At 34.5% G+C, this 25,688-nt stretch overlaps 1 protein-coding gene across 11 annotated transcripts in view; it reads right to left on the reverse strand.

Annotated features, from left to right (window-relative positions):
• The window catches only part of ZMYND11 (zinc finger MYND-type containing 11), a 95,420-nt gene that overhangs the window by 51,654 nt on the left and 18,078 nt on the right, over positions 1–25,688 (reverse strand). For 5 of the 11 annotated variants that reach the window (XM_036993705.2, XM_036993708.2, XM_036993707.2 and 2 more), the window contains exons 3-5: positions 9,865–10,024; positions 3,073–3,117; positions 278–439 (exon numbers count right to left, since the gene is read on the reverse strand). In XM_036993705.2, coding sequence (XP_036849600.1) covers positions 278–439; positions 3,073–3,117; positions 9,865–10,024 — 367 coding nt within the window. Of the gene's footprint in view, positions 1–277; positions 440–891; positions 987–3,072; positions 3,118–9,864; positions 10,025–14,378; positions 14,528–25,688 lie in introns of all 11 variants that reach the window. The other 6 variants (XM_036993710.2, XM_036993709.2, XM_036993713.2 and 3 more) reach the window with 4 other exon arrangements.

Genomic DNA, 25,688 nt, shown 5'->3' on the forward strand with positions numbered 1-25,688 from the left:
AAAGGAGTCACACAATCCAGAGGCAAGGGCAAAGAAAGGAAAAAGAGTATATTTTTATGTGATTAAAACTTTCTAAAACCCACACCCTGAATCGGTGACATGTTCTGTATTATCCATTTGTAAGCACTGTTCATATACCACCATTTCAGTAGTGAACCCCCACGCCCCCCAGTACTTCATCCGTTAACCTGGCAAGACCACCTGGGGTATCTTTGTGCAGCTATTATTAATGAATTCCAACCCCCTGACCAGCACATGAAAGCTCATAGGTACTCACCCTGCATACTGGGCAGTGCCAGTGACTACTGCTGTCTCTAAGCCTGTACTCATCAGACAAACACTTGGAATGATACACACGAAAACACAGGTCACATATCAACACCTCTCCAGGCAAATGGCATTCAAAACAATACCAGTCATGATTTTCTGTTTCCCAGTCCTACAAAAAATACAAAATAATTTCGTATGACATTTTGTCAATATCTGCAATGACTAAGAACAAAATTGAAACTAATGTCCATTCAGAAGTTAGGCATTATAAACAATTTCAGACATTTACTGTGTTAAAACAAGAGGGAAAAAATACCTAGAAATTTGCTTCTTTAAATTTTAAATTCTTTCCTAGACAGCATCAATATTCAAAATATCTGAAGGTGACCTGATAGCAAAACCAGTCCAAAATGAAGTATGTCCAAAGCCAATTCCAGTTCTAACATTATCTTTCACTTTTAAATATAATCTATGGAATAATTTCTTCAGCAAACCAACATCTACAGCTTATTAGTATTTCAAATTAACAAACCTCTGTTTTGTTCTGCTTTTTAAAAAAATATAGTAAGTACTTAACACACCGTGGGAACATAGAGGATAGGAATGAATGGTGATGCTCACTATTCTTATCTTCTCATCCATGGTATTGGATGCTTTATTGAAAATAACATTAATCAGAATGTCCATGTTCTGATAGGCTGTCAAATTTTCAGGGTCTGTTGAATTTGGAAAAATAAATTGAAAATGTGAAACTAAAGGCTTAATCACATTCTCCAAAGGACATTACCACAAAAAAAAAAACAAAAAAGGAAGTGGCCTTATTTTCTTTTGGTACTAATCCTGAAAATAAAAAGATGTAACTGCTGTTGTATAGGTATTCTTCCAATATTTTTTTTGTATAGCCAATACCATCTAGACAGAAACAGGAAGATGTGACAAGTTCTCTTAATTCAGAATTCATTCACTTTTGGCTTTTATCAGAAAATTCCCATGTTAAGAATGATGGATTAATTTGCAACCTTCTTTTGTAGATGTGGTAACTAAGTGATACATGTAACTATGTGGGTAAACCTAAATTAAATTTAGTCTAATCAAGGCCACTTCCAATGAGGATCCTGAAATTCCAAACTTGGGCTGTCATAATTTCTCGTTTTATAAATCATTGTCTACACTGTTTCTGAAGCTGAGCAGCTTTCTCATTTTCTCTTATGTCAGTAACTTCCCCAATAAATGGGCTTTGATACAGCATTGTCTGGTAAGTAGTGACTCCTCTGGCACCTATGGTTCCAATGTATCATTGCTTGACCACATGAGAGGGTAGTACCCACTCCTTCAAAAGAGAAGAGTCACAATATTCTAAAATTCATTTCTTCCAACCCACTACCAGAGAGTCATGGCTAGAGTAAATTCGTAAATTCTGCAAAAATGAAACTTATTGGTTTGTTCTTTATTAAGAAATTAGTGGTCTTTGTCGACCAAAGTAATAAAGAAAAAAGTATGAACATTTTTAGTTACTTGCTGCAAATGTATATACACTGCAAACTTATGCTGTTAGAGTAATTTCAGTCAAACTGCCTTAAAAGAGTCATAAGATCCTAATTTGACATAAAACCCTAATCTGTGCATTCTACCAAAATCTACCTCACAAAGTTCAGCATGTTGGCACCAGAGACACAATTTGTGCGTGCGGTGCTTGGCTGTCCTAAAACAAGCCATCAGTATGCCTATTACAATAGCTCTACATAAGCTACATTTTAGCTATGTTTTTTTAAATAAAAAATCACTGATAAATTAGGTTTCAGTGAAGATAATCTGCTCTATTTTTAATAAACAGAACTCTTTCCAAATTTAAAATAAACAATTTCAGAATACTTTCCTCAGAAATATCTCACAGGATTTTGGTGGCTTACATTTGACTCAATATTATAAGAGAAACTGTCATTCTTTATCACTTGGGTCTTTTTTTTTTTTTTTTAGTTAATTCATCTTCCTGTGATTCTGCCAACAGTAGTTACAAGGCAAGTAAGAAAAGAAAGCACACATCTCACTGTGCATCATGGCTGAAGCCCGCTATGTCACCTCCTATTTTTCTCCACCCCATCATGACCCATCACCCATGAACAAAAGTGAAAATGGACCTTTTTTTGGTGGGGTGTTTAATACTAGACCTAGTTTTTCAAAACAATTATAGAAAGTTTAATTCAAATGAAGTAAAAGTAGAGAAACATTTGGATACATGTTTCTGGTATCTGATCCATTATCTGATATAAAACCAAGGGCTGAGGATGCCATGTGCCGGTCTTTTCATCACAGCAAGAGCTGTTTAGAATACATAAAACATGCAAAAGTCCCATTCAAAGGTTATTAGATTCTGGGCCCAGGAACCTTTTTTTTCTGATATATAAATGAGATAAATATGTTTATTATAGGCAAAGTAACCTATGACTTGTCTTTTAGTGAATAGAATACATTTAATATAGCGCTTTTAACTAATATTCAATAAGGTATGCCAAAAAGTTAAGCTTGCATTTATGCTGGATTTCACCAGATGTCAGCAAATACTCTATATACAGACTGATCAACAGCATAATGTGTGAAATGCCACTTCATTACTTCAAGAAAGTGTTTTAAAAGGAAACCTACTAGCACAAATCCAAACTAAAGCAATGTAAAGATACTATGGTTTTAATGAACAATTCTGGTTAAGAGTTAACTAATATAGCCTAAAGAAAAATAAAATGTAATACAATTTTTTTAAAAGGCAGAATTAAAGTAAAATAACATAGTGCAAAATTAGTTCACCTTGTTTGGGGTTGCTGTCCTGGAGAAAGGCTGCATACTGTAGGCCTTTCAAAATAAAAACAAAATAATCTTGGTCTCTCTACTGTAAGTTTGCTCAGTATCAGGCAATATACAGAGCTAAAGGGATTTCATACATGGTCAAACTATTTATTCTCTGCTATACAACTTATTTTGCAGATGATAACCAATTGATAATCCATGAACATGCTTAATCATTAATGAAAAGACAGCAGCATGCAAACTGAAGAGTTATTACAGTTTAGAGGAAACTTTTGACACTAACACAAAAATACATACGGACATAGAGAAAATCTAGGAATTCATGTGCAATGAAACCTATAATGATGTTCGAATTTTACTAACAAATACATTCAGTGTCATAAATTTGCATAAGACCATGAATGTATGTCTTCTTGATCTGAAACAGGTTTAAACTGTATTTATTTAAAAAATAGGGAGTGACGAATGTAAACATGGTGAACTCAATGCTCTACACCATAGTGTGAAATTTATAATTTATACAGGCTGTATTCAGGACCTAGCAGAAAACATTTCCCCATCTAGAAGCAACCTGCTGAGCTACATCCCTGTCACCATTGGTTAAAACTCTGGAGCCATAATGGCTCAAATCCTGGCTGTGGTTCTCATGGGCTGTGTGACCTGGGGCAGAATACTAAGCTCCTCTGTGTATCATCTCCTATCTGCAAAATGAACAAAATAATAGTGCCTACTTTATAAAGGTTTCTAAGGATCAAATGAGTTACTATGCTCAGTGTTAGCTGGTGCTATTAATATGATCTGTTTGCTGCAGTGCACAAAAGAGGAATTAACATGTCACAAAATGATGTGACACTTGTAATTATATGTGAATGAATTTCTTTTTCAGGACTTGAAGTTCATTATGACAGCTGACTCTCACAACATTTCTGTAAGCTAGACAGCGCAAGACATATTGTTAGCTTGATTTAGAGATCACACTGAAGCAAGAGGCTCAGTGGGGTGGCTGTGTAGGGAACTCTGGCCTCCTAAAATATCTCATCCCCAACATATTCAGAGATCTAATTATTAAAGTCAGTCTTTATTTATATGTAATGAGCAGATAAGTCTTATGTTATCAAATATGTGTTTGATATTTGGTTTATTTTGGTATTTTAACAGATTCAATGTAAGATTAATTCTCTACAATTCTAGATTTAGTTTAGTCTATTAATAAATTCAGTTAGTAACTGAGAGGTAGTAATTTGATGATTAAATATTTCCAGTAATTTTAAATATTATTTTTTAAAAATAAAAACATTACAACATTGGTTAGTGAAACAGAATTTAGACAAAAGGAAACAAAAAAATGAACTCTCTCTCACACCCACACCCACACACATACACACACAATCAAAATAAGCTGAAAAGAGTGTAGTAAGATAGCATGACCTAAAATAGCCTAATGAATAAAATGGAATTTCTCTACCAAAGCAAGAATAATTTCTAAGTACACTATAGATTTAATACACAGAGACCAATAATATAACTGGCTTCTAATTACTTAATAGTTACCAATACTTAATACTTTATTTAGCAAATATACAATTATATTTTTGTATCTGACACAGTCATTGACCTTTGGAAGAGATGTAACTAACATAAATATATAATAAAATATATTTCACTTAAAGACTATCCAAGGGGCATAAACTTTTGCACTTAGAGTATTTAAAACATTACTGATTAATTTATGACAGCTATAGTTATAACAATAAATATCCAAAGATCTAAACTTCAAAAAAAACTCCTACTTCATTCTGCTATATTCATGAGGTAGACTGGGAGTGGCAAACTATTGGAACTCAGGTCTCTTAATATTTTTTCAAGAACAAAGCAAACCTATGGCTGGTTCAGTAGTGTGATTTCTGAAGGATTAAAATCCAATCCTTCCCCTCATCTAGAAGATGTGAGCTATGCTTCAAGAGGCGTATAAAATACAACTTCTTTTAGACTAGCTATTTGAATTGGGAGCAGCAGCAGAGGATGAAAGCAGCCCCATAAACTAAGGCCAAGTGTGTGTGTCCCCACACAATACATTCATCTCTCCCAAAACTACAAAACGCATGTTTTCATTAATTATACTTTTTAAAAGATGTCAAACTTTTAATCAAATGTGAAAAAACAAAAAACTTTATTCTACCTTTCCACTTAGGCCTACTTTAAAAGCAGTGTGAGTTCCTCCTGCTTACGGGCAGGAGAACTATATTTTGCAAAGTGCTCAGACTGAGGCAGAGCACAAGAGCCAGACGTGAGCTTGTTTGAAATCATAAGCAGCAGAACTGGTAAAGGACTCTTGATGAAAACACAAATGCCCTGCACTGACTGATACATTACTCTTTAACTGGCATGAACTACTAAAGAAGAAATGAGACCTGAGTCCAGTTTGGCAAGTAAGTAAAGAGAGAAGTAGTTTCACAGCAAACATGGTTTTACACTTTCAGTCACCCTCTACGCTGGTGACCAAAGTGTCATGTCAGATCAAATGTACCTGCCAAATAACGGGGCAGTCACAGCTTTGTTCCAAGGTTGTGAATTAAGGTGGAAGTCACCAAATACATATTAACTGCCTCACTATCAAGACACATATTTGTTATATTTTATCTGCAAATGATCCATAACTCAAGATTACCTGCTCCTCTATAGTACATTAAATACTTTTATAAGACTTTCCTATCTTTAGTGGGCACCTGATGAGTTTACTCATAAGAAATAAATCTGTATTTATTACAAAGAGAGCTACCAAATACCAATCTTAACTCAGCCTAGTAAATAATAAAATTCCACCCAGGAAATATATTTCTCAAGTTGTTAGAATAAAGGACATTAAATATTGTGATCAAATATGGACTGAATGTAGCCATTCATGCTTACTTCCTTAATGGAAGTAGATGATGAAGCAAACTATGAGAACAAGTAGTATTTCTTTTTTTAAAAAACACCACAAAAATGCTTTGATACAACAAAACACTGAATGGTCAGGCATCACAAAGTTTCACTCTGTGCCCTGGTCTATTGGCCTTTTAGCCATTGATTTTGAAAGCTATGAACACCATCTCTAAAATAATTATTTGGCTCCTGTGAATGAATACTAATGGCATGGAAACCTGAAAATTTAAGATGGCCACAGGACATCTACAAGGATCTTTCCAGGTTGAACAAGGCTGTCATTATGACAACTGGTTGGTACATGTATTTTGCCTGTTTACTGACAAATATGTAAGCACACCCTTTAAAATTGAGAGGTGCTCATTTTTCATTTTATTATCTCCAGTGGACATATTTAAAATTCCACCATAAATATGCTTATCAATTTCCTAATTTTATCATAGTTTCTTTAGTGATTATCACTTCAATAGGGCTACTACTAGTGGTAAAGATCAGCATCTCTAAATGTCTAAAACCATTCCAGTCTAGTAGAAGGAGCCTCAGAATGGAGGCCACAGTCTTTGACATGTATAGACTTCTTAAACAAATTACATGTAGTTATTTAGATATATTGGTTAGACTTTTATTACATGATTGTTGGACTTAATAAAAATAATGTTCAAGACATGCCTACTTCCTAACTGCATCAAGTTTTAAAAATAAGGATTGGAATAAGGTGGCAGAGGTGGAATAAAAAGATCACACCAACAAACTGCTTAACTCTAGTGTATTTCCTGAGAAACATGCTTGCCTACCTTGTCTTTCTCACCATAATCGTGAAAGCAAAGACAGGACAGGTCAGACTCTGCTAATACAAAGTATCTCGGGATATATGTGTGGGACTTATCAAGAGAAATCAACTTTTTCCTCACCTCTGAGCTATAGCTACTATTTTTAGAGGCTATAGAAACAAAAGAAGAGCTTTATTACCCATTTTTCAAATGACAGAACTTCCTGAGTAAAGAATATTTGTGACTTTGAATTAAAGGTTTAAAAATGAATAACCAAAAAATCCTATAACTTTCCTTCCCAAGGCCATATGTACCTACTTGACTTTTTCTTCTATTGATACTGAGAAAGTCAACAAGATGAATAATAATATTCATCTTTCAATTTAAAAACTCAAGTTTTTAGAGGCATCATATCACATATGAGGTGGATAAGCCATAAAGGAGGGTTCCAGACTCAGATGCCAACATGAAGTGCTGTCACTAGCCCATACAGTACCTTTGTGCAAATTAGAAAGGTGACCCTTCCCTATGACTGATTTGGTTAGACCAAGACATGTGGTGTCTGTGCCAGAACACTGCTGAATAAACATGCAAGAACATGATATCTGAGAACTGCCTGGGACCCACTGAGCTGTGCAGTTCACAGTGGCCCATGTACACAGGCCACATAGTCCCTACAAACACACAGGGCTGGCCAGTGTGACATGCTCATGCTTTGCCAAGCATGACCCTCATTTTCAGTTATGTGTTCTTCCAGAGTATTTTTAGGGCATGAAAATTGTAGCACATGACAGCCCCAGGGTAGCCAGGTGGTACACCAGCCATGTTTATGAGATACACATACAATTAGTCTCATCATTTTATAGTTTACACCTTAAATATAGATCCAGCATCTTAATAGAAAACCTCTTTACAAATCTCCTTGTGTGTGAGGACACAAGATGAAAGTAAAAGGATGAGATTTTTTTGTGTGTGGTTGGTAAAAAATGTGTGTGCTTTGGCTACACTATATGTAGGCTCTTTTTGTTTCAAGCTTATTTATTCACTGGTCAAAAACTTGCTTTGAGTACACAGTTATATGCTTTATATGATCTCACTTAATCCTTAAAACAATCAAATGAAAGAGATATTAATATACCCATATTTACAGCTGAGGAATGAGGATCAGAGGTTATGAAATTTCTTTAAGGTCACATAATTCAGTAAACGCTTGGGATGGGACCAAAACCCTGCTGCCTGTAACATATTAGACTTTACTCTTTCTACTACATTGTCTCTGAATTTTTAATATTTGCAGATTTTATAAGCTAGGCATGCTTTATAACTTGGTATAAAAATGTTTATGAACAAGAAACAATCAGAATTAATGAAATCTGTGCACTAGCTGTTTGATTTACATATATGATTTCATTTTAAGAAAAGGAAAAGGATGATGCTATAAATACAGCCAGTAAGAACATACAAAAATAAAAAGAACATAGACCTAATGTAGTGGTGAACATATACCTCATTAACTGCTTGTTGAATTAAACTGAACAAAGAAACCACCTAGAGGAGGAGAGCTTATGAAAAAGCACACATCTCACAGGTAAGGAGAAAACAAGTCACTTTCATAGATAATGTACACAATCCAAAAACCAAAACCCTGTGGATTTAGTTGCACTTACTATTGGTTAATTACTATAAAAATTTCAGGCCCTACATACTAAATCTGTAAATTTCCAAGTTTTCTGATATTTAAAATTTTATATTACCTGGTTTAAGTATATCTATCAATTACCAAATGGCCCTCCTTTAAATGTCTGATGCAGATTTACCTCCCTTGACATTATCACTATTACGGCTTCACAACCAAAGTTCTCTATTGGCAACAAAGCTTTACTTCTCTGTAAGGGAATTAACAGAAAAATTATTGTGACATAAACATTTTCACTTCAATTTTCAAGAGCACTTCTAGTGCACAAATCAAATGACACCAGTGAAATTAACCATTTTTCATCCATTTTTTTGTTTATGGAAAATCGGAATTTTCTTTCCCGAAATGTTGAAGGCACAGATGAAACTCACAAAACAGCATTAAAACTGAATGAACAAGTGCTCTGAGTTTAATCCTCATCATAGCTGCCTCTGTAGGCCAGCTCCCCACAGTAGACAAGTTACCAGTGCACTGCTGCTCTCAGAACTGACAGATGAATGTGTGTTTGCCGGCTCATCTGCTGTACAACCAGAAAGGGAAACACAATTCAAAGTGTTTGGGAAATGTTTCCACAAAGAACCAATTTTAAGATTTTGGATTTTATAATTAAACACTCTCAAAATAGCTAATTACTAAATCCATGCCTTTCAGAAACTAAATAACTAATGCCTACTACGCTCGAAACCTATCATCAGAAATGACATTTCTTTGCAAAAATTAAGACCTTTCTAATTACATTATTAGAAATATCAAAAGCAAATAAGGTAGGTAGATAAAAATATTACACATGTAATATATTATTACACATGATAAAATATTACACCAATCTTTACTTAAGAAAAAAAATGTACTTCTACAAGTGCCCCTGAATATAAATGTATATACTAAAAGGAAATAGAAGATTAAAATATTGTAATTTAAAAGAAGTCAAAGTAGCTGAAAATATAAATTAAATTACCTTTCTGTCTTTCCTATCATTTCTGTTTGAGTGCCACAAACTAGCTATCATCACTAGTCACTGAAACAGCGCCCCTACTGGACTGAGGCTCTGGAAGCTGATGCCATCCAGTTTGTAGTGACGGGTCTCCCTGAGGAGACAACTCATGGCTCTAATCTGTCTGGACAGCAACATTATCCTGTACTGACACTTTCTTACTGGTATTTACTAAAGGAAACACTAGGACCACCATTATTCAAGGTAACCTTGACAGGTAAAGCAGGCTCTTTGTAATAGTGAGTTTTCTCTAAAGAATCAGGGAGGAAAGTACCCATCTTACCAATGTAGGTTCCTTAATGTTAAAAAATGCTAGCCTCTGAAAACCATTTTCTATAGGTTGTATTTAAGTAATGTTCAAAACTAGAAGTCAGCATCTCCAAATTTATCCAATAAAATTTACTTACAATCTCATCTCCTGGCAACCAATATCCTTCTTGTTCAATACCAGCTTTTGAACCTTTGCAGCCCACTGTTAGAGTTTCGACAATAAGACCGTCTTTCACAGCTAAGCTCAGCTGACGGGTGGTCTCTTTGGGGTGCATACCGTGGACTCGAGACATATACCTAAATATAGAGGAAAAACAAAGTTTAAAATTCCTCAGCACTAAAAAATAGAGCAAAAATAAGAAAATAGAGGTGATTTATCTTTTATTATGACTTGTATTTATGAGAGCTCTGAAGAAAGAAAATAAAGAAAAGAGAGAGGAAGGGGTCTTGACTATGTAACAATGAATTATTATCATGGTGTTTTAAACCTTAATCCTATTTTGTATATTTAGAGGGATATTTGTTCAAAACAGTCCCAAACCAGCAAATATAAATCACTTAACAGATTTTACTCATACATCCCATTTAGTTCTAGTCTCTGGAGCAATTACCATTAACTTCTACTCTGTAGATCCTAAATTTAGAATTTTATAATCTCCAGCCATAGGATTTTAGAATATACTTTTACTCAAACCTTAGGAAATGACATCAAAGAGAATTAAGGAATTACATGAGTGGCTATCAATATATGAAGAAAACAAGAATGCATGTTGTGCTCAATAAGGCAAAAATGTGATTTTCAATGAAATACACTTTGACCTGGGTCACTAAAGCATACAAGCACTCCCTATTTCACAATTAGTATTTTTAAATGTCATAATTCAAATATACCCTAGACCACAGAGAATAGAACTGCAAATGCCTTTGCATTCACCAATTATACTGAATTCACGTTAACATTTTGGCCTATTTGCTTCATATCTTTTTTTTATTTCCTTAAAAATTATAGATACAGTTTGAACTTGTGCCATTCTCCATTCCCCTCCAATCAAACCCAACACCTTCTACCATGAACTACTGGACATCAAAGAGTCCTCAGGGATATCCAGACACACATAAATGAGACAAATCAGGCCAGCCTCAGATACTCCAGATAAACACTCCAGGCTGGACTATAGGGGAGCAATGCCCAACACAATTTGAAGAAATTAAGCAGTACTCAATCTTATATCTAATTAATCTGTCATTTAAGTATCAAACCATTTTGAAAATGTAAGAACTCATCACTGAAAACCTTTTTAAACTCAGAGGATGAATTTCAACAAAAAGTAGTAAAGCCCACCAAAAGTACTGATGGTGAGCATTCTGTGTTTACAGTTTGTGGAATATGATAGTTTTTTGCTTATAGAATAAATAAATTTTGAAAAGTGCCTGCTTTGTTTCTCAATGCAGTAATTGAAGGGCTAAGCTGGTCAACACAACACTGGCCCTGACACAGCGGACGTGTCAGAATAACGAAGGGGCAGGAGAGAACAAAGGTGTGCTGAATTTGTCACCTTCACTCATGGTCAAAGGTGATAAATCATGAAAGGTCAGGGCTAACAAAAATAATCAATTGAGGCTGGAATATGGGGAAGGGAGAAGAGCAAAGTGACAAGTGAGGAACCCTCACTATTCACAGTAGGAGCTGACAGAAATCCTCCGCAGGATTACTTATACCATTTACATTTATAAAGGTAACCCTTAGAACAAAAATATAATCCTTCTAAATGACCTCAAGAAACTCATTAAAAGTAATTATGTAGTGAAACATAAAAACAAAAGAAACAGTAAAAACAGAAAGCATATAAAATATGATCAGACAACCAAACCAAACAAGTTTATCTTTTTAATAAATTCAAACTGGCTAAACTCAATAATTATAAGAAAAGACACTGAATCACAACACAAAAAAACTTGCTTCTACTGGAGACATTCTTAAAATGACTTAAAAAGATTGAAAAGAATGGGCAAAGGCATATTGCAAAATACATCCAAGTAAAGCAGGGACCAACACCTCGATGGGTAGGATTTGGAATCCAGAGAAAAACTTATTTTTAAAAAAAGACAAACAGGGCACAGTTAGTTACAAGGCAAAAACTATAAGAAACCAAGGAAACACTGGCAGGAATGCAGAGTTGTGAGACTTTAATTAACGTTCCTCAGACCATAAAAACATCTCGTGGACTCAACTGTATATACAGAAGACCTAACTTACAACACAGATCTAGTTTAATTTATTCTGAAACAAACAAAAAAATACCTTCAGTAGATCCAAAAAATACCTTCACTGGGTCCAAGAAACATTCATTAATGTTGAGCATAAAATGAACCATAAAAATGACCTTAATAGAATCTAAAAAGTGATACAGACATTTGCTAGTCACTAGAAGTAAGAACGTCCCAGGAAAATTCTTAGTAGTAGTTATCAGAAACTAAAACATTACATCGTCAAAGTAAACTAAAATACTGTGGAACCAGTACATAAAGAGCAAACGCAACAATGTCTGAAAGAGACCCCAAAACATATTTTGATAATAATAAAGATGGCACTTCAGATTAGTGGCAGAAAGATTAATCAACGCAAAGCACTGGGACAATGGACTATCTAATTTGGAAAAAAAAAGATGGAGCCCTACCTTAGTCTGCACCCACAAATAAATTCTGGGACCATGGGACCATGGGACCATGGGACAAAACCACAAATTATAAAGATGATAGTGGGAGAGTAATCATACTGTGAGAAAAGCCTTTCTAATTATGAAACAAAAGCCAGAGTGACATAAGAAAACACTGAAAAATTTACACAAAATTGGCAATTTCTACACAGCCAAAAAACATAAGCCAAGTTAAAACACAAATGATAACCTGAGAAATATATTTCTAACACACACACATACATAGAGACAGATGCTAGTAATTAATAAGAATAACATTTTGTATTTCTCATAAGGACAGTCTGACACACTGTACTGGTGGAATGGCCTCAACAAGGGGTATGTCACTGGTGAGATGTTAAGTTAGTAGCAATCCTGTGGAAGCAAATGTGGCTATAGCCATCAAAAGTCGAAATGTACACACCCTTTGAGCCAGGAATTCCACTCCTAAATATTTATCCTACAGATATGGTTAGACATGTGTGAAATAATATATATACAAGGAAGGAAATTCATTTCAGCATTACTGACAGATTATTAGAAATAATCTGAACACACACCTTTGGAGACTGGTTAATTCATAATATAACCATACCAAGGATTATTATGTAAACATTAAAAGAAATGAGGCAGTGTTACAATGTTAAGATAAGAAATTCTAAGATGTTTTAAATAATCATAGCATTGGGGTTCATATCCAAAATGTATATAAAAACTCAACACTCAATAGGAAAAACAAACAATCTGATTAAATGGGCAGAAGATCTGAATAGATATTTTTCCAAAGAAGACAATCAGATGTCCAACAGGTACTCAACATCACTAATCATCAAGGAAATGTAACTCAAAACCACAATGAGATAACACCTCACACCCATCAGAGTGACTGATATCAACACGACAAGAAATAACAGGACTGGCGAGGATGTGGAGAAAATGGAATCCTTCTACACTGTTGATGGGAATGTAGACTGGTGCAGCCACTCTGGAGAACAGTATGGAGGTTCCTCAAAAACTAAACACAGAAGTACCATATGTTTCAGCAATTCCACTTCTGGGCATTTATCTGAAGAAAATGAAAACACTGATTTGGAAAGATACCTGCACCTCGTATTCACTGCAGCATTATTTACAATATCCAAGATATGGAAACAACTTAAAAGACCATGGGTGGATGAATGGATAAAAAATGTGGTGCATATATATGATGGAATAATATTCAACCATAAAAAATATGGATGGACCTCAAGGACACCATGCTAAGTGAAGTAAGTAAGACACACAGAAAAAGACAAATACTGTATGATCTTACTTATACAAGGAATCTTTTTTAAAAAAACAAGGAAAGAAACCAAGCTCACAAATTGATGGTTGCCAGAGACAGGGAATTAGGGGTGAGGAAGAGAGGGTTGGAGAAATGGATGAAGAGGTCAGAAGGTACAACCTTCCAGTTATAAAATACATCATGGGGACATGATATACAGCATGGTGACTACAGTTAGTAATGCTGTATTGCTTTTCTGAAAGTTGCTGAGAGATCTTAGAAGTCCCCATAAGAAAAAAACTTTTTTTGTAATTATGCGTGGTAATGGATATTAACTAGGCTTAGTGTGGTGATCTTTCACAATATATACAAATATCAAGTCATTATGTTGTATGACTGAAACTACTATATTTGTATGTTAATCATACCTCAATAAAAATAAGAAAGAAAATCAGTGCAAAAAAATCATGGAATAAAATACCATTACTCAAAAACATGACACACATAAATATCTCTGTACGTACATAACCATTCTGGCTCTGTATTCCAGGAATTGTCAAAGCAGGAAACATCCAAGGAGAAATGAGTGCTCAACAGAGAGGGGTAGGCAAAGATATTTTTCAGTGTGTTCTTAAGAGTTTTGTTTGCACATCTATTAGCAAAAGACTCTTAAAGAGTAGCTATCATTTACCATCCCTCCAGCAATGTGTGAAAGTTCCTCCCTCATGCACAATCTTGGGCAGCTCCCCTCTTTCCTTTTCAAACACATCTTGGCTCTTCTTGGTCCTTTATTCATCCATAACAACTTTTAAATCACTTTACCAAGATCTATGAAAAACACTGTTGAAATTGTGGTTAATTTGAGGAAAACAAATATTACAATATTACAAGTCTCTCCACTGATGAATTCAGTACATATCCATCTGTTTATTTACTTATATCTTCTTTTCTGTCCTTAGTAAAGTTAAACAATTTTTCTTCATAAAATTATTGCATATCTTTTTGGGTTTTCCTAGATATTGCATAGTTTTTCTTTCTTCTGAAAAAGGGATGTTTCTTTATATAGTATTTTATTGGTGGTTGCTGGCATATTTTATAAACTTTGCTAAACTCGCATTAGTTTTAAGTTAAAGCTACTGAACTGTTTTGAGTCTACTGTTTAAGTCTGCTGAACTTGTCTGTTCTTATTGTGTTTATTAAGACTACTAGTACAAGTACACCATAAATAATAATAATGGGTATTTTTGTTTCAGATTTTGCAAGGGACTCTTGTAATAGTTCACCATTAAACATGACACTTGCTAAAGGTTATTGGTAGATATATTTCATCAATGTAAACTGATAAATAAAAGACAAGTATGATGACTGATGCAGTATATTGGCTGCTACCTTTTATTAAGGAAATTCATTTCCAGTTCTAGTTTGCTGTTTTGTTTTCAACAAGGGCATTACATTTTATGATTCCTTGATATATTTTAATCCACTGAATTTCACTACACACATGGGCCTTCTTAGCCACTATGCATACAAACAGCTGTAGAGCATGGATTAAGACATGACAAAGAATTTTCTTTTCTTTAGTGATGGCAAGTTGGGCTCAATTTCCTTAGTTCAAAGATAACTGAAGCCAAAGCCATTTGATCCCAGTTCTTTGGTCTTGAGGGACTAAAGAGGTGTGCATAGAGAAGAACTCAGGGTACAAACAGGGAGCCCTTTTCATAGGTATTGGTCTACCAGAGTGCATGGGCGAAGGACTGGTTCTAACTAGAACATGATATCCACAGCAATGCAAAATAGTGCTTCCTCCTAGTACTGGTACAGCCTGGGAATGTAACAGCTCTGAGTTGTGGGTTTTTGTTTTCTGAATGAAAAGTTTGGGTTTAGGCAAATTAGAATAGAGAATAAGTGACCTAGTATGCATTAAAAAGTGTCATGTATAGACTAAGAACATGTATTCATTATTTAAAATATACTTATATTTGCATTTGAATTTTTTTCATTTACTTCCCCTTAAGGCCTCAGAATCAAGGGACCCATTGGCTGACCTATCTGCAGCTGCAGCCAAGAGGTTAGGTGCCACTAGCAGGAGCAGTTGACAAGTATTTTCAGATACTGCCTCCCTATAAAATTGGTACTCAATGCTTGTAGACTTTATACATGATATCAGAGAATTTCAGTGCTATCTCTTAAAATCTTTTGAGTCTTGAAAAGTTGTAAAAATAATAGAGTTTCCACATACCTTTTACCAAGCTTTTCCTAATGTTAACACATTACATAAAATACCACGGTTATCAATATTTCTCTTATTTTTTCATTTATATAACATTAGTTTCAGGAGTACATACTCATTATCATTAGATATTCATATATACTGCAAAATGATCACCATGAGCAATGCAGCACATTGATACTTTAAACTAAAGACTATTCAGGTTTTACCAGTTTTCCTATTGTTTTTCTGCTCCAGGGACCATTTCAGGGTATCACAATATATTACTTTATGAGTTTAAAAAACATACAAAAATTAAACAGATGATACAAAAATTGTTATAGTGAGGAAAAAAATGAGTCACGACTAACCCTGCCCAACAGAACTTACCATGAAGTATTCTATTTGGAAGGTGGCCAACTGTCCAACATAACAGAGTGGCCAAAATAATGAAGTTGGTATGAAATCTGATTATAGCTGACAGTACCAATGATTTAAAAATGATACAGTATGACACAAAGATTCAAACAAAAGAATTAACAAAAGATCAGAATACGTAAAAATAAGTCCCAATACACAAAAATCTAAATGTGAAAGGTAGTACTACAAAAGAAGAGAAAATCTAATAATAATTAGCAAATGACAGTGAAATAACTAAATGGAAATCTGGATAAAAATAATTTAAACCTACATATTTAAGTTTTGAATGACATAACTATTTAAATATAATTTAAAAATAATAAATTAGAACAAAGTATCAGCTATTTGGTGGAGCGATTATAAATTATAACAATGGAAGAAACAAAGGAAAACAAAGACTTAAGCACATAAAATTAAGATTACAAAGTCTAAGAGTAACAAAACTAAAACAGGAAACAATGAATTAGCAAAAAGACATGTCAGATATGACAAAAGTACCTATCAACACAACTGCTGTGCTAGAGGTTTCTCTGTGTGCAGTCAATGCAATAAATCCAACACCTACATGAGCTCTCTAAGACATTCAGGTTAATACATATTGTGACAGAAATCATGGATAAAGTGTCACGTATCAACAAACACAAGCTCATAAAGTAATGTCTAAACTTGAAAAACTCCTTACTTTTTTCCTATAGTTCTTTTCTTTTTTTCTCTTTAAAAATATTGATTCTCACCTATTTTTCATGAGTAGAAGAATAATAGAGTGAGCGTGGTGCAGATGTCACAGAGATGGACGCAGTGCCTCTCACCAGGCATTATGTTATGCATATCTGATTAGACATAACACTGTCCTGAGTTATTTATAAATAAATTCTGAAGAAATGAGTGATTTACATGATTCCTTAAATATAACAAAGGGTCACAATCCATTATTCCTCATTCACGTGAAAACACACTGACAATTCCAGGTAGGGTACTCTAGGTCTCCATTCTCTTACAGTGTGCTTATCCATCACAGGGACTTGCCATCTTCAAATAAAGAGGCCAGTTTCAGTTTGAGTTGCATTTACAATGGCCATCTAGTCTCCTATTTTAGTTTCACTTAGCATAACTCATGAAATAGTATGTCAATGTTGAATATTTAAATATAATGTTTAATTTCTCAGAACTTTTGTCATAACTTAAATTTTCTGCCATCCTAACCATTTCCTTTCCTGTAATTTTCCTCCCAATGTCTCTCCTAGGACACTATTTTCCAACAGTTGCTGAACGCTGACATGTATCCAAGGGACAGACTGCAACCCTAGGTTGTTTCACCTCCCCTGAGATAATCTTGAAGGTTCCAAGACAAAATATATATAATTAATGGTGAACAGCCACTGCTGATTTAACCATATTTTTTCAAAAGTAAGAAATCCCAAGTGATAATTTCCTAAAAGTAATTAGTTATCTGTAATCCTTTTACTAATGATTCAATCTCAGAGACTTGTGTCATGTCATTGGCAAATGAATATGTAGGAGATGGGCACACTGTGAGTCTGCCCATGCCCTGAAAGGGGAGCCACCATAAAGCGTGCGGACATGTTTTTCTTTAATTAAAAAGCAGAAAAAAACATGTACTCTCCTCTAGTCCCTTACAAACAGCTTCACACTACCAAGAGTGTGGAGGCCTTCATTTTGATGGGAATATATGACAATGGGAATATATGACAATTTATTTTAATTATATTCTGGGTGGTCTAGATAAAGTTAGTACAGCCCTGTTGTTTCAGTACCTAGCAGCTCCCAAATGCCCTAGTAAACTGGCTCGGGGGCTGAAAAAAGACTCAACTATAATCCTTAGAATAATAAAATTTGAGATAAACATTTCAGTAACTATTGATCTAATCTTCTGATGTTGAAGGACATTCTGAGTATAAAAGCTGTATAAATAACAGAGGAGAGAACCCAAAATATATGACTAGATAAGAAATGTGGAATTTCTCCATGACATACCACAAATCCACTTTTTTTAAGCCTCTGGAGTAATTGGCACTAACTTCCATTCTGCAAATCAAAAGCAAACAATAAAATGGAACAGCAGTCATCACAAATGTGACAAAGAGCTTACTTATATCCTTAAAGTGCAAAATTAAACAGTAAGAAAACTGTTTCACTGTCAAGGAAGCAAGACATTATTAACTACTCTCAGTGCTGGTAAAGTGGCATTAAGACGACCACTCTCAACACAGTGTTGCTGAAAAGGCCTTTTGGAAAGCACTTCTGCATTATTATGACATCTTGTAGATGGTCCTACCATCTGACTCGGTAATTCCACTTCTAATTTTTTTTTTGCATTTCTCATTTTTATTTGACAGAAAAAGTTGCTCTTGCTGTACAGATTTTTTTAAAAACCAAAATGCCTTTAAGAAACGTGAAGAAAAGTTGGGGAGAAGGGGCAACACCTCACTGAGGGGATAGTAGGGGCTACCTAGTAACTCCTGCCCCTTCCTTCCATTAACACCTCACAAAGGTTCCCAAGTCCCAAACCATCATTCCCTCCAGGGGAATAACTTAAGACAGGACACAAAGATTTATGTAGAAAATGTTCCTCAAGTCATAAAATTGTATAGGGACAAAAAGGATCTAAAAGACCATAACAGTAAAATAAACTTTGGATATAAAGTAAGTTATATATCCACTTCTCCCCTTTACCTCTATCTATCTCACATGAGACCAAACAATAAAACCAGGCATCCAGGAATTGCAATAACATGCGATACGTAAGAATCTATGTTTGGCAGGTTCTAGGCTACAGTATCATAACCCTTCTCCCATAGTTGTCCTCACTAAATACTAGCTAGACATAGAACTATTTATTCACCACAGACCTCCCAAGTGACTATCCAGGCAAAACGCCACAAAGAGGGTTGAAGTTTTGTTTGTTAGTAGTTTTTCTGTAGATACCTTTTTCATAATTTGTGTTTAACCATAACTGCTAAGTCTCAGTTCCCCTCATTTCTGAACAAGTTAAAAAACAATTTATAGTGTTCACTGAATACAGGTATACTCTGAAGATTTGGGATTAATTAAAAACAAAACAGAAGAAACCTTTTCCATTATTTTTTAATTAATTACAAAGTCATTAAAGATATTTTCTTTCAAAACTTTCTCAATTTTGAATATCCCAATGGCATACTATAAAGCATTACCTTACATTTGACCTCTATTATTTAAAAAGTTTATTTTAATTAAAGTTGGTAAATTAAAACCCTTAGTTATGTGAAAGGTAGAAACTTAGTTATTCCCGTAACAGGCAAAGAAAGTCTTTTTTGGAGAGAAAACACATTTTTCCTATGACACACTTATGCTTATTTTACTACTAATATTGGTCCATTTAATAAAAAGGGAAATATTTTAAATTAAAAAAAAAATCTATTTCAATAATGAATTACACATTTTATAGCTTTATCTTTCTTTTTACATTAAATTAAATCAGGCCTATCCCAAAATATTACCAATTTTTAAAAACATTACTCACCAATTTATAACAGTGATATAACCGATGAAAATACCTATCTGGGTAATGATGCAAAAGTCACTATAGGTTTGAGAATGACAGTTGTTTCATACCTGAAATTGAAATATGTTGCAAGCTTCTATGTTTCAGTTTCCTTTGTACTTGGGAAAAAAGAGCACAAGCAATGGCAGAGACCATTCTGGCAATCTCTTTTATATATAATGACATTTTAATTAAAACTGCTGAGATCTCAGCCTAACTGCTCAGACACAGACTCTGCAATCTGACATGAGCTTTGTAACAAATGTAAAATGCTTAGCTTTAATGAAAACCCTAGGAAACAATTTCTTTCTGGTTTCAGTATTATTAGAAAGAGCTACGTTCACTTCAGCAACTAAGTCCCTTATGAACATTATTAAAATGCCAAGGCTCCCCCTTTGCATTAGCAACTAGAAAGCTGAAAGCCACATTTGTAACACATCCTTAACAGTTGAGGCACTTCATGGAAAACTTCCTTCTATAGCTTTACTCCTAGAACCATTTTATGTCCTAAACTTCATTTCCTATCTCTCATCTTTCTCATTCCCTCTAGTATATATTACCTTAATCTATTTACTCTACTTACATCTTTAATTGTCCCCAAAGTATTTTTAGAACAAATGAAATAATCTAAAAGATACTACATATGTTTGTTTGATACACATATATGAATAAAATGTATACAAATTAAAAACCACCCACCTTCTCTCTGCTTTTCCTGGATTGTATGGTTCACCTGTTGTATCAGTATAACCACTACTCACAGGTAGTCTATCCTTAGATAGTTATCCAAATATACACCATCTACACCTGTACATGAGAGCACATTGTAGCTTTTATCATAACAACTCCAAAATGGAAACACCCCAAATGTCCCTCGGCAGGTGAAAGGATTTTGAAAACTATGGTATTGCCATGTAATGAAAAACTACTTAGGAACAAAAAGAAATGAGTTACCAATACATTCAAGCAAACAAATCTCAAAAAATGCTGATCAAGAAATGTTAACCATGAAAAAGAATATACTGTATGATTCCATTTATATAAAATTCTAGAACAAGCAAAGCTAATCACCATGACAGAAAGCAAATCAGTGATTGCCTAGCGCTGGGGAGCAGGCAGACTGACCACAAGGGAGTGCAAGGGAACTTTCAAGGGAGACAACTTTCTGTGGATTGACTATGATGGTGTTTACACAGGGCCTTTAATCTGCGTATGAGGGAAAGATAGTGACTTTTTGGAGAAAACAGCCAGTTAACAAAGGACCTGGTATTAGAACCAGGCAACTTTTATTAAAGATGTCAAACTTTCTGTTGACAGGATGACTCACTGCAGGAAAAGAATCTACATTCACACATTTACAAATATTGTTGAAGACTGTTGAGTCAATGTCATATGCCTGTCACTATTTTTTGGTGCTTGGTATACACCAATACACAGAACAAAAAAAGATCGTAACCTATGAAGTTTACAGAGTGGTGGGAAGAGGTTTCAGGGACTGAGGACAAATAAAGAATGGTCCTACTAGTACATAATGAAACTACATGGCATGCTAGAAGGGACCCTAAAATACTTCCCACAAGAGTTCTTGACTCTGAAGTTTAAATGCAAAAGAAGAAGGCAGACTCGGAGATAAAAATAAAACTGGCTCTTGTTCTACAACCACATAAAAAGAGAACTATAGATGGATTAAAGACCTAACTGTGAAAGGTACAAGTATAAAATTAATAGAAGAAAATGCAGAAGAACATCATTGCAGACTAATTAAGGATTCCTTAAATAAAATTTAAAAAGCACAACACATAAGCAAAAATAATTGAATTTGGCCACTTCAAAGTTAAACATTTCTCATCAACAAAGAGCACTATAGGAGAAGTTAATAGATGATAAAATAAGAAAAGATGTTTATAAAGCATGACGTGTACAAGGGAATTAATGCCCAGAAAAACAAGAGCTTCTGAAAATCAAAAGAAAAAGAAAATGACTCCAAAGGGAAATAGCAAAGGGTAAGAACAGGCATCCACAGAAAAGAAAGCCCAAGACCTTGTTAGAACACCAAGAGCCACCTAAACTTACCAATATAGAAATGCTGATTCAAGTTATCTCAGTGAAGACATCTGTGCAACACTGTACAACGTCAAGTATGTGCAGACACGTGGAGAAACCTAACCCTGTGTACTGCCAATGACCAACATAGTGAGGCAGCCTCTTGAGAGCTTAATCTAATCAAGAGTATGCACGTCCTATAACTGAGGCATTCTGTTTCTAGATATACACACCAACAAACTCCTCATATAGGTCAAAATGGAAACACAATTATTTGTGGTAGTGAAGAGCTGCAGCAATGCACGGCTATCTGTAGAGAGGGAAAGTGGAGACAACCTGAGGGTCTGCCACAAAGAAGTAATTCAAAGATGATCTTATGCGTAGAAAATCCGAAAGTGAAGAAACTTCAAACACCCAAGTTATCCAAGAACACAACAATGCCAATGTGGTGATAAAATACACACCTACAGGATTGTAATAAAAGCTAAAGGAGGTAAAGAACGCAAAATGCTCAGCTCAGTGCCCAGCACTTAAGATGCTCTAGATAAATGATTCCTAACCATTTTTTGTTTATCCATCTAAGTTTTCACTTCATTACTTGTATTACTGGGTATTTGTATATATAACAGGAACAATTGGAGTTGTTCTAAGAATTCAATAGATGACACATGGAAGTAATATGACATCACTGTGGAAAAAGCACAGCTGTGAAAGTCACACAGATCTCAGTTCAAACATAAGCTCTACAACCTACTAGCTACATGACCTTGGACACATTACTTAACCTCTGCACACTTTCTATAAAATGTGCCTTCTATAAAATAAAATTAATAGTGTCAATCCCATGTGGTTGTTCTGAAGGCAAAAAAGATAATATAGTATGGACCTTACAATAAATGTTTATCTTGCTTGTCATCCCTTCTCTCTCCTAAAGTAAGCCACAGAAAAGTCTCACCAAATGAAGTACTGTCCAACCAACAACAATAATAATTTATGATGACCAAACAGCAACATGGAAAAAAGGCTAACTAATGCTGAGGAAAAAAACAAGCTTATGAAAAATAACAAGAAACTAATCAAAATGGGTCCTTTTCTTGAATTTGGGTAGAGAAATTATAGTTATTTTTGCTATTTTCCGAGTATCCTGAAATAGTTAATGTTACTTTTAAGAATTAAAAATAATTTTTTAACAATAATGCTCTGTCACTAGGTGCTGTTTTATAGATGCAATGATGGCTCCCCATTGCAAATCAATAAATGTGATACACCACATTAACAGAATTAAAGATAAATATCATATGAATATCTCAACAGATATGGAAAAAGCATCTGACAAAATTTAACACCCTTTCATGATAAAAACTCAACAAATTGGGCACAGAGGCAAACTACCTTACCATAGTAAAAGCCATATATGAAAAGCCCACAACAAACAACATTCTCAATGGTGAAAGACTGAAAGCTTTCTCTTCAAGATCAGAAACAAGGCAAGGATACCCTCCTTTCACCACTTCTACTCAACATAGTACAAGACGTCCTCGCCAGAGCAATAGGTAAGAAAAAGAAGATATAAAAGCCATGAAAACCGGGAAGATGTGAAATGATGTCTGCAGATGAGATGATCTTACGTGTAGAAAATCCTAGTCTCCATACACACACACACACCAAAAAAAACCTGTTAGATCTAATAATTTAGCAAAGTAGCAGGATACAAAGGCAATATACAAAAATCATCTGCATTTCTATATACAATGAACAATCTGAAAAGGAAATTATGACAGTAATTTCATTTATAATAGCATCAAAAAGTATAAAATTAAATATTAAGTAAACCAAAGAGTTGAAAGACTGGTACAATGAAAACACTGAAACACTGCTGAAAGAAAGTAAAGAAAAAAATAAATGGAAACACATCCCACATTCACATACTGTAAAACTTATTATTAAAATGTCAGTATTATCCAAAGCAATCTACAAATTTAATGCAACCCCTATCAAAATCCCAATGACAATTTTTTCAAATTGAGAAAAACCCATTCTAAAATTCATACAGAACTGCAATGGACCCCAAATAGCCAACACAACCTTGAAAAGAAGAATAAAGTACTGGAGGACTTACACTTCCTGATTTCAAAACCTACTATAAAGCTATAGTCATCAAAACAGTGTTGTGTTGGCACAGAAACAGAAATACAGACCAATGGAACAGAAGAAAGAGCCCAGAAACAAATTCTTACATAAATGGTCAAATGATTTTTTACACAGGTGCTAAGACCTCCCAAAGGAGAAAGGACTATTTTTTTCAGCAAACAGTGCTGGGAAACCTGGATGCAAGGGATCCACATGCAAGGGAATAGAGTTGGACCCTTACCTGATACCACATACAAAAATTAACTCAAAATGGATCAAAGACCTAAAACAACAAAACTCTCAGAAGATGACACAGAACAAAAGCTTCGCAACACTGAATTTGTCAATGATTTCCTGGATATGACATCAAAGGGACAGTCAACAAAAGGAGAAACAGACAAACTGAACTTCATGACAAATTATAAATTCTGTACATTAAGAGACACTATTCACAGAGTAAAAAAGCAACTCACAGAATGGGAGAAAATATTTGTAAATAATGTATCTGATATGGGATTAATATCCAGAATATATAAAGAACCCCTGAAACCAAATAAACAAACCTATTTCAAAAATGGGCAAAGGACTTGAAAAGACATTTCTCTAGAGAAGATATGCGAGTGGCCAATAATCATAAGAAAAGATACTTGTCATCACTAATCACCAGGGAGGTGCAAACCAAAACTACAATGGGGTACACCTCACACCCATCAGGATGGCTACCAAAATAACAGAACAGCAAGGATGCAGAGAATTTGCATCACTTGCGCGCTGCTGATGGGAATGCAAAATGGCACAGCTGCTGTGGAAAACAGTATGGGGGTGCCTGCAAAAATAAAAAAATATAATCACCATATGATCCAGCAATTCCACTTTTAGGTATATACCCAAACAGGTCTCAAAGAAATACTGTACACCCATGTTCACTGCAGTATTATTCACAATGACTAAACCATGGAAGGAACCCAAGTATACGTTGAAGGGTGAATAGATAAGCAAAATGTCATTTATGCATACAAAGGATTATTATTCAGCCTTAAAAAGGAAGGAAATTCTGCAATTATCCACAACATGGATAAACCTAGAGGACATTATGCAAGAAGGACAATGAGGACAGTCACAAGAAGACTATGATTCCACTTATATGAGTTACTGAGAGCAGTCAAAATCATAAAAACAGAAAGTAGAATAGTGATTGTCTGGACTGGAAGGAGGGAATGGGGACTTATTGCTTAATAGGCAATGAATTTCAGTTTTATAAGATGAAAATTGAGTTATGGAAATAAACGGTAGTAATGGAGATGGAGATGGATGGCTACACAACACTATGAATGTATTTAATACCACTGAACTGCCCACTTAAAAATGGTTGGGATGGTAAATTTTTTATGTTATGTGTATTTTGCCACAATAAAAAAATCATAAATAATAATCATGATCTGCCACCAGGTGCTTTATAGATGGGTAAACACAAATATTTTTCAATTGTGAACAGAAAGTAATGAACTTTAAAAACTAAACAGCATCCTTACGGATCTTTCATCAATGAATTTATTTTAAAATTTAGAATATACTCTGAAGAACTAGGTTCTTCCTAATTCTCATACTTAATCTGGGACAATTTACTCATGCAGCCTCATATTCTTCATCCACAAAGT

The sequence above is a fragment of the Manis javanica genome, chromosome 2 (assembly GCF_040802235.1).
Source record: "Manis javanica isolate MJ-LG chromosome 2, MJ_LKY, whole genome shotgun sequence".
NCBI lineage: Eukaryota > Metazoa > Chordata > Mammalia > Pholidota > Manidae > Manis > Manis javanica.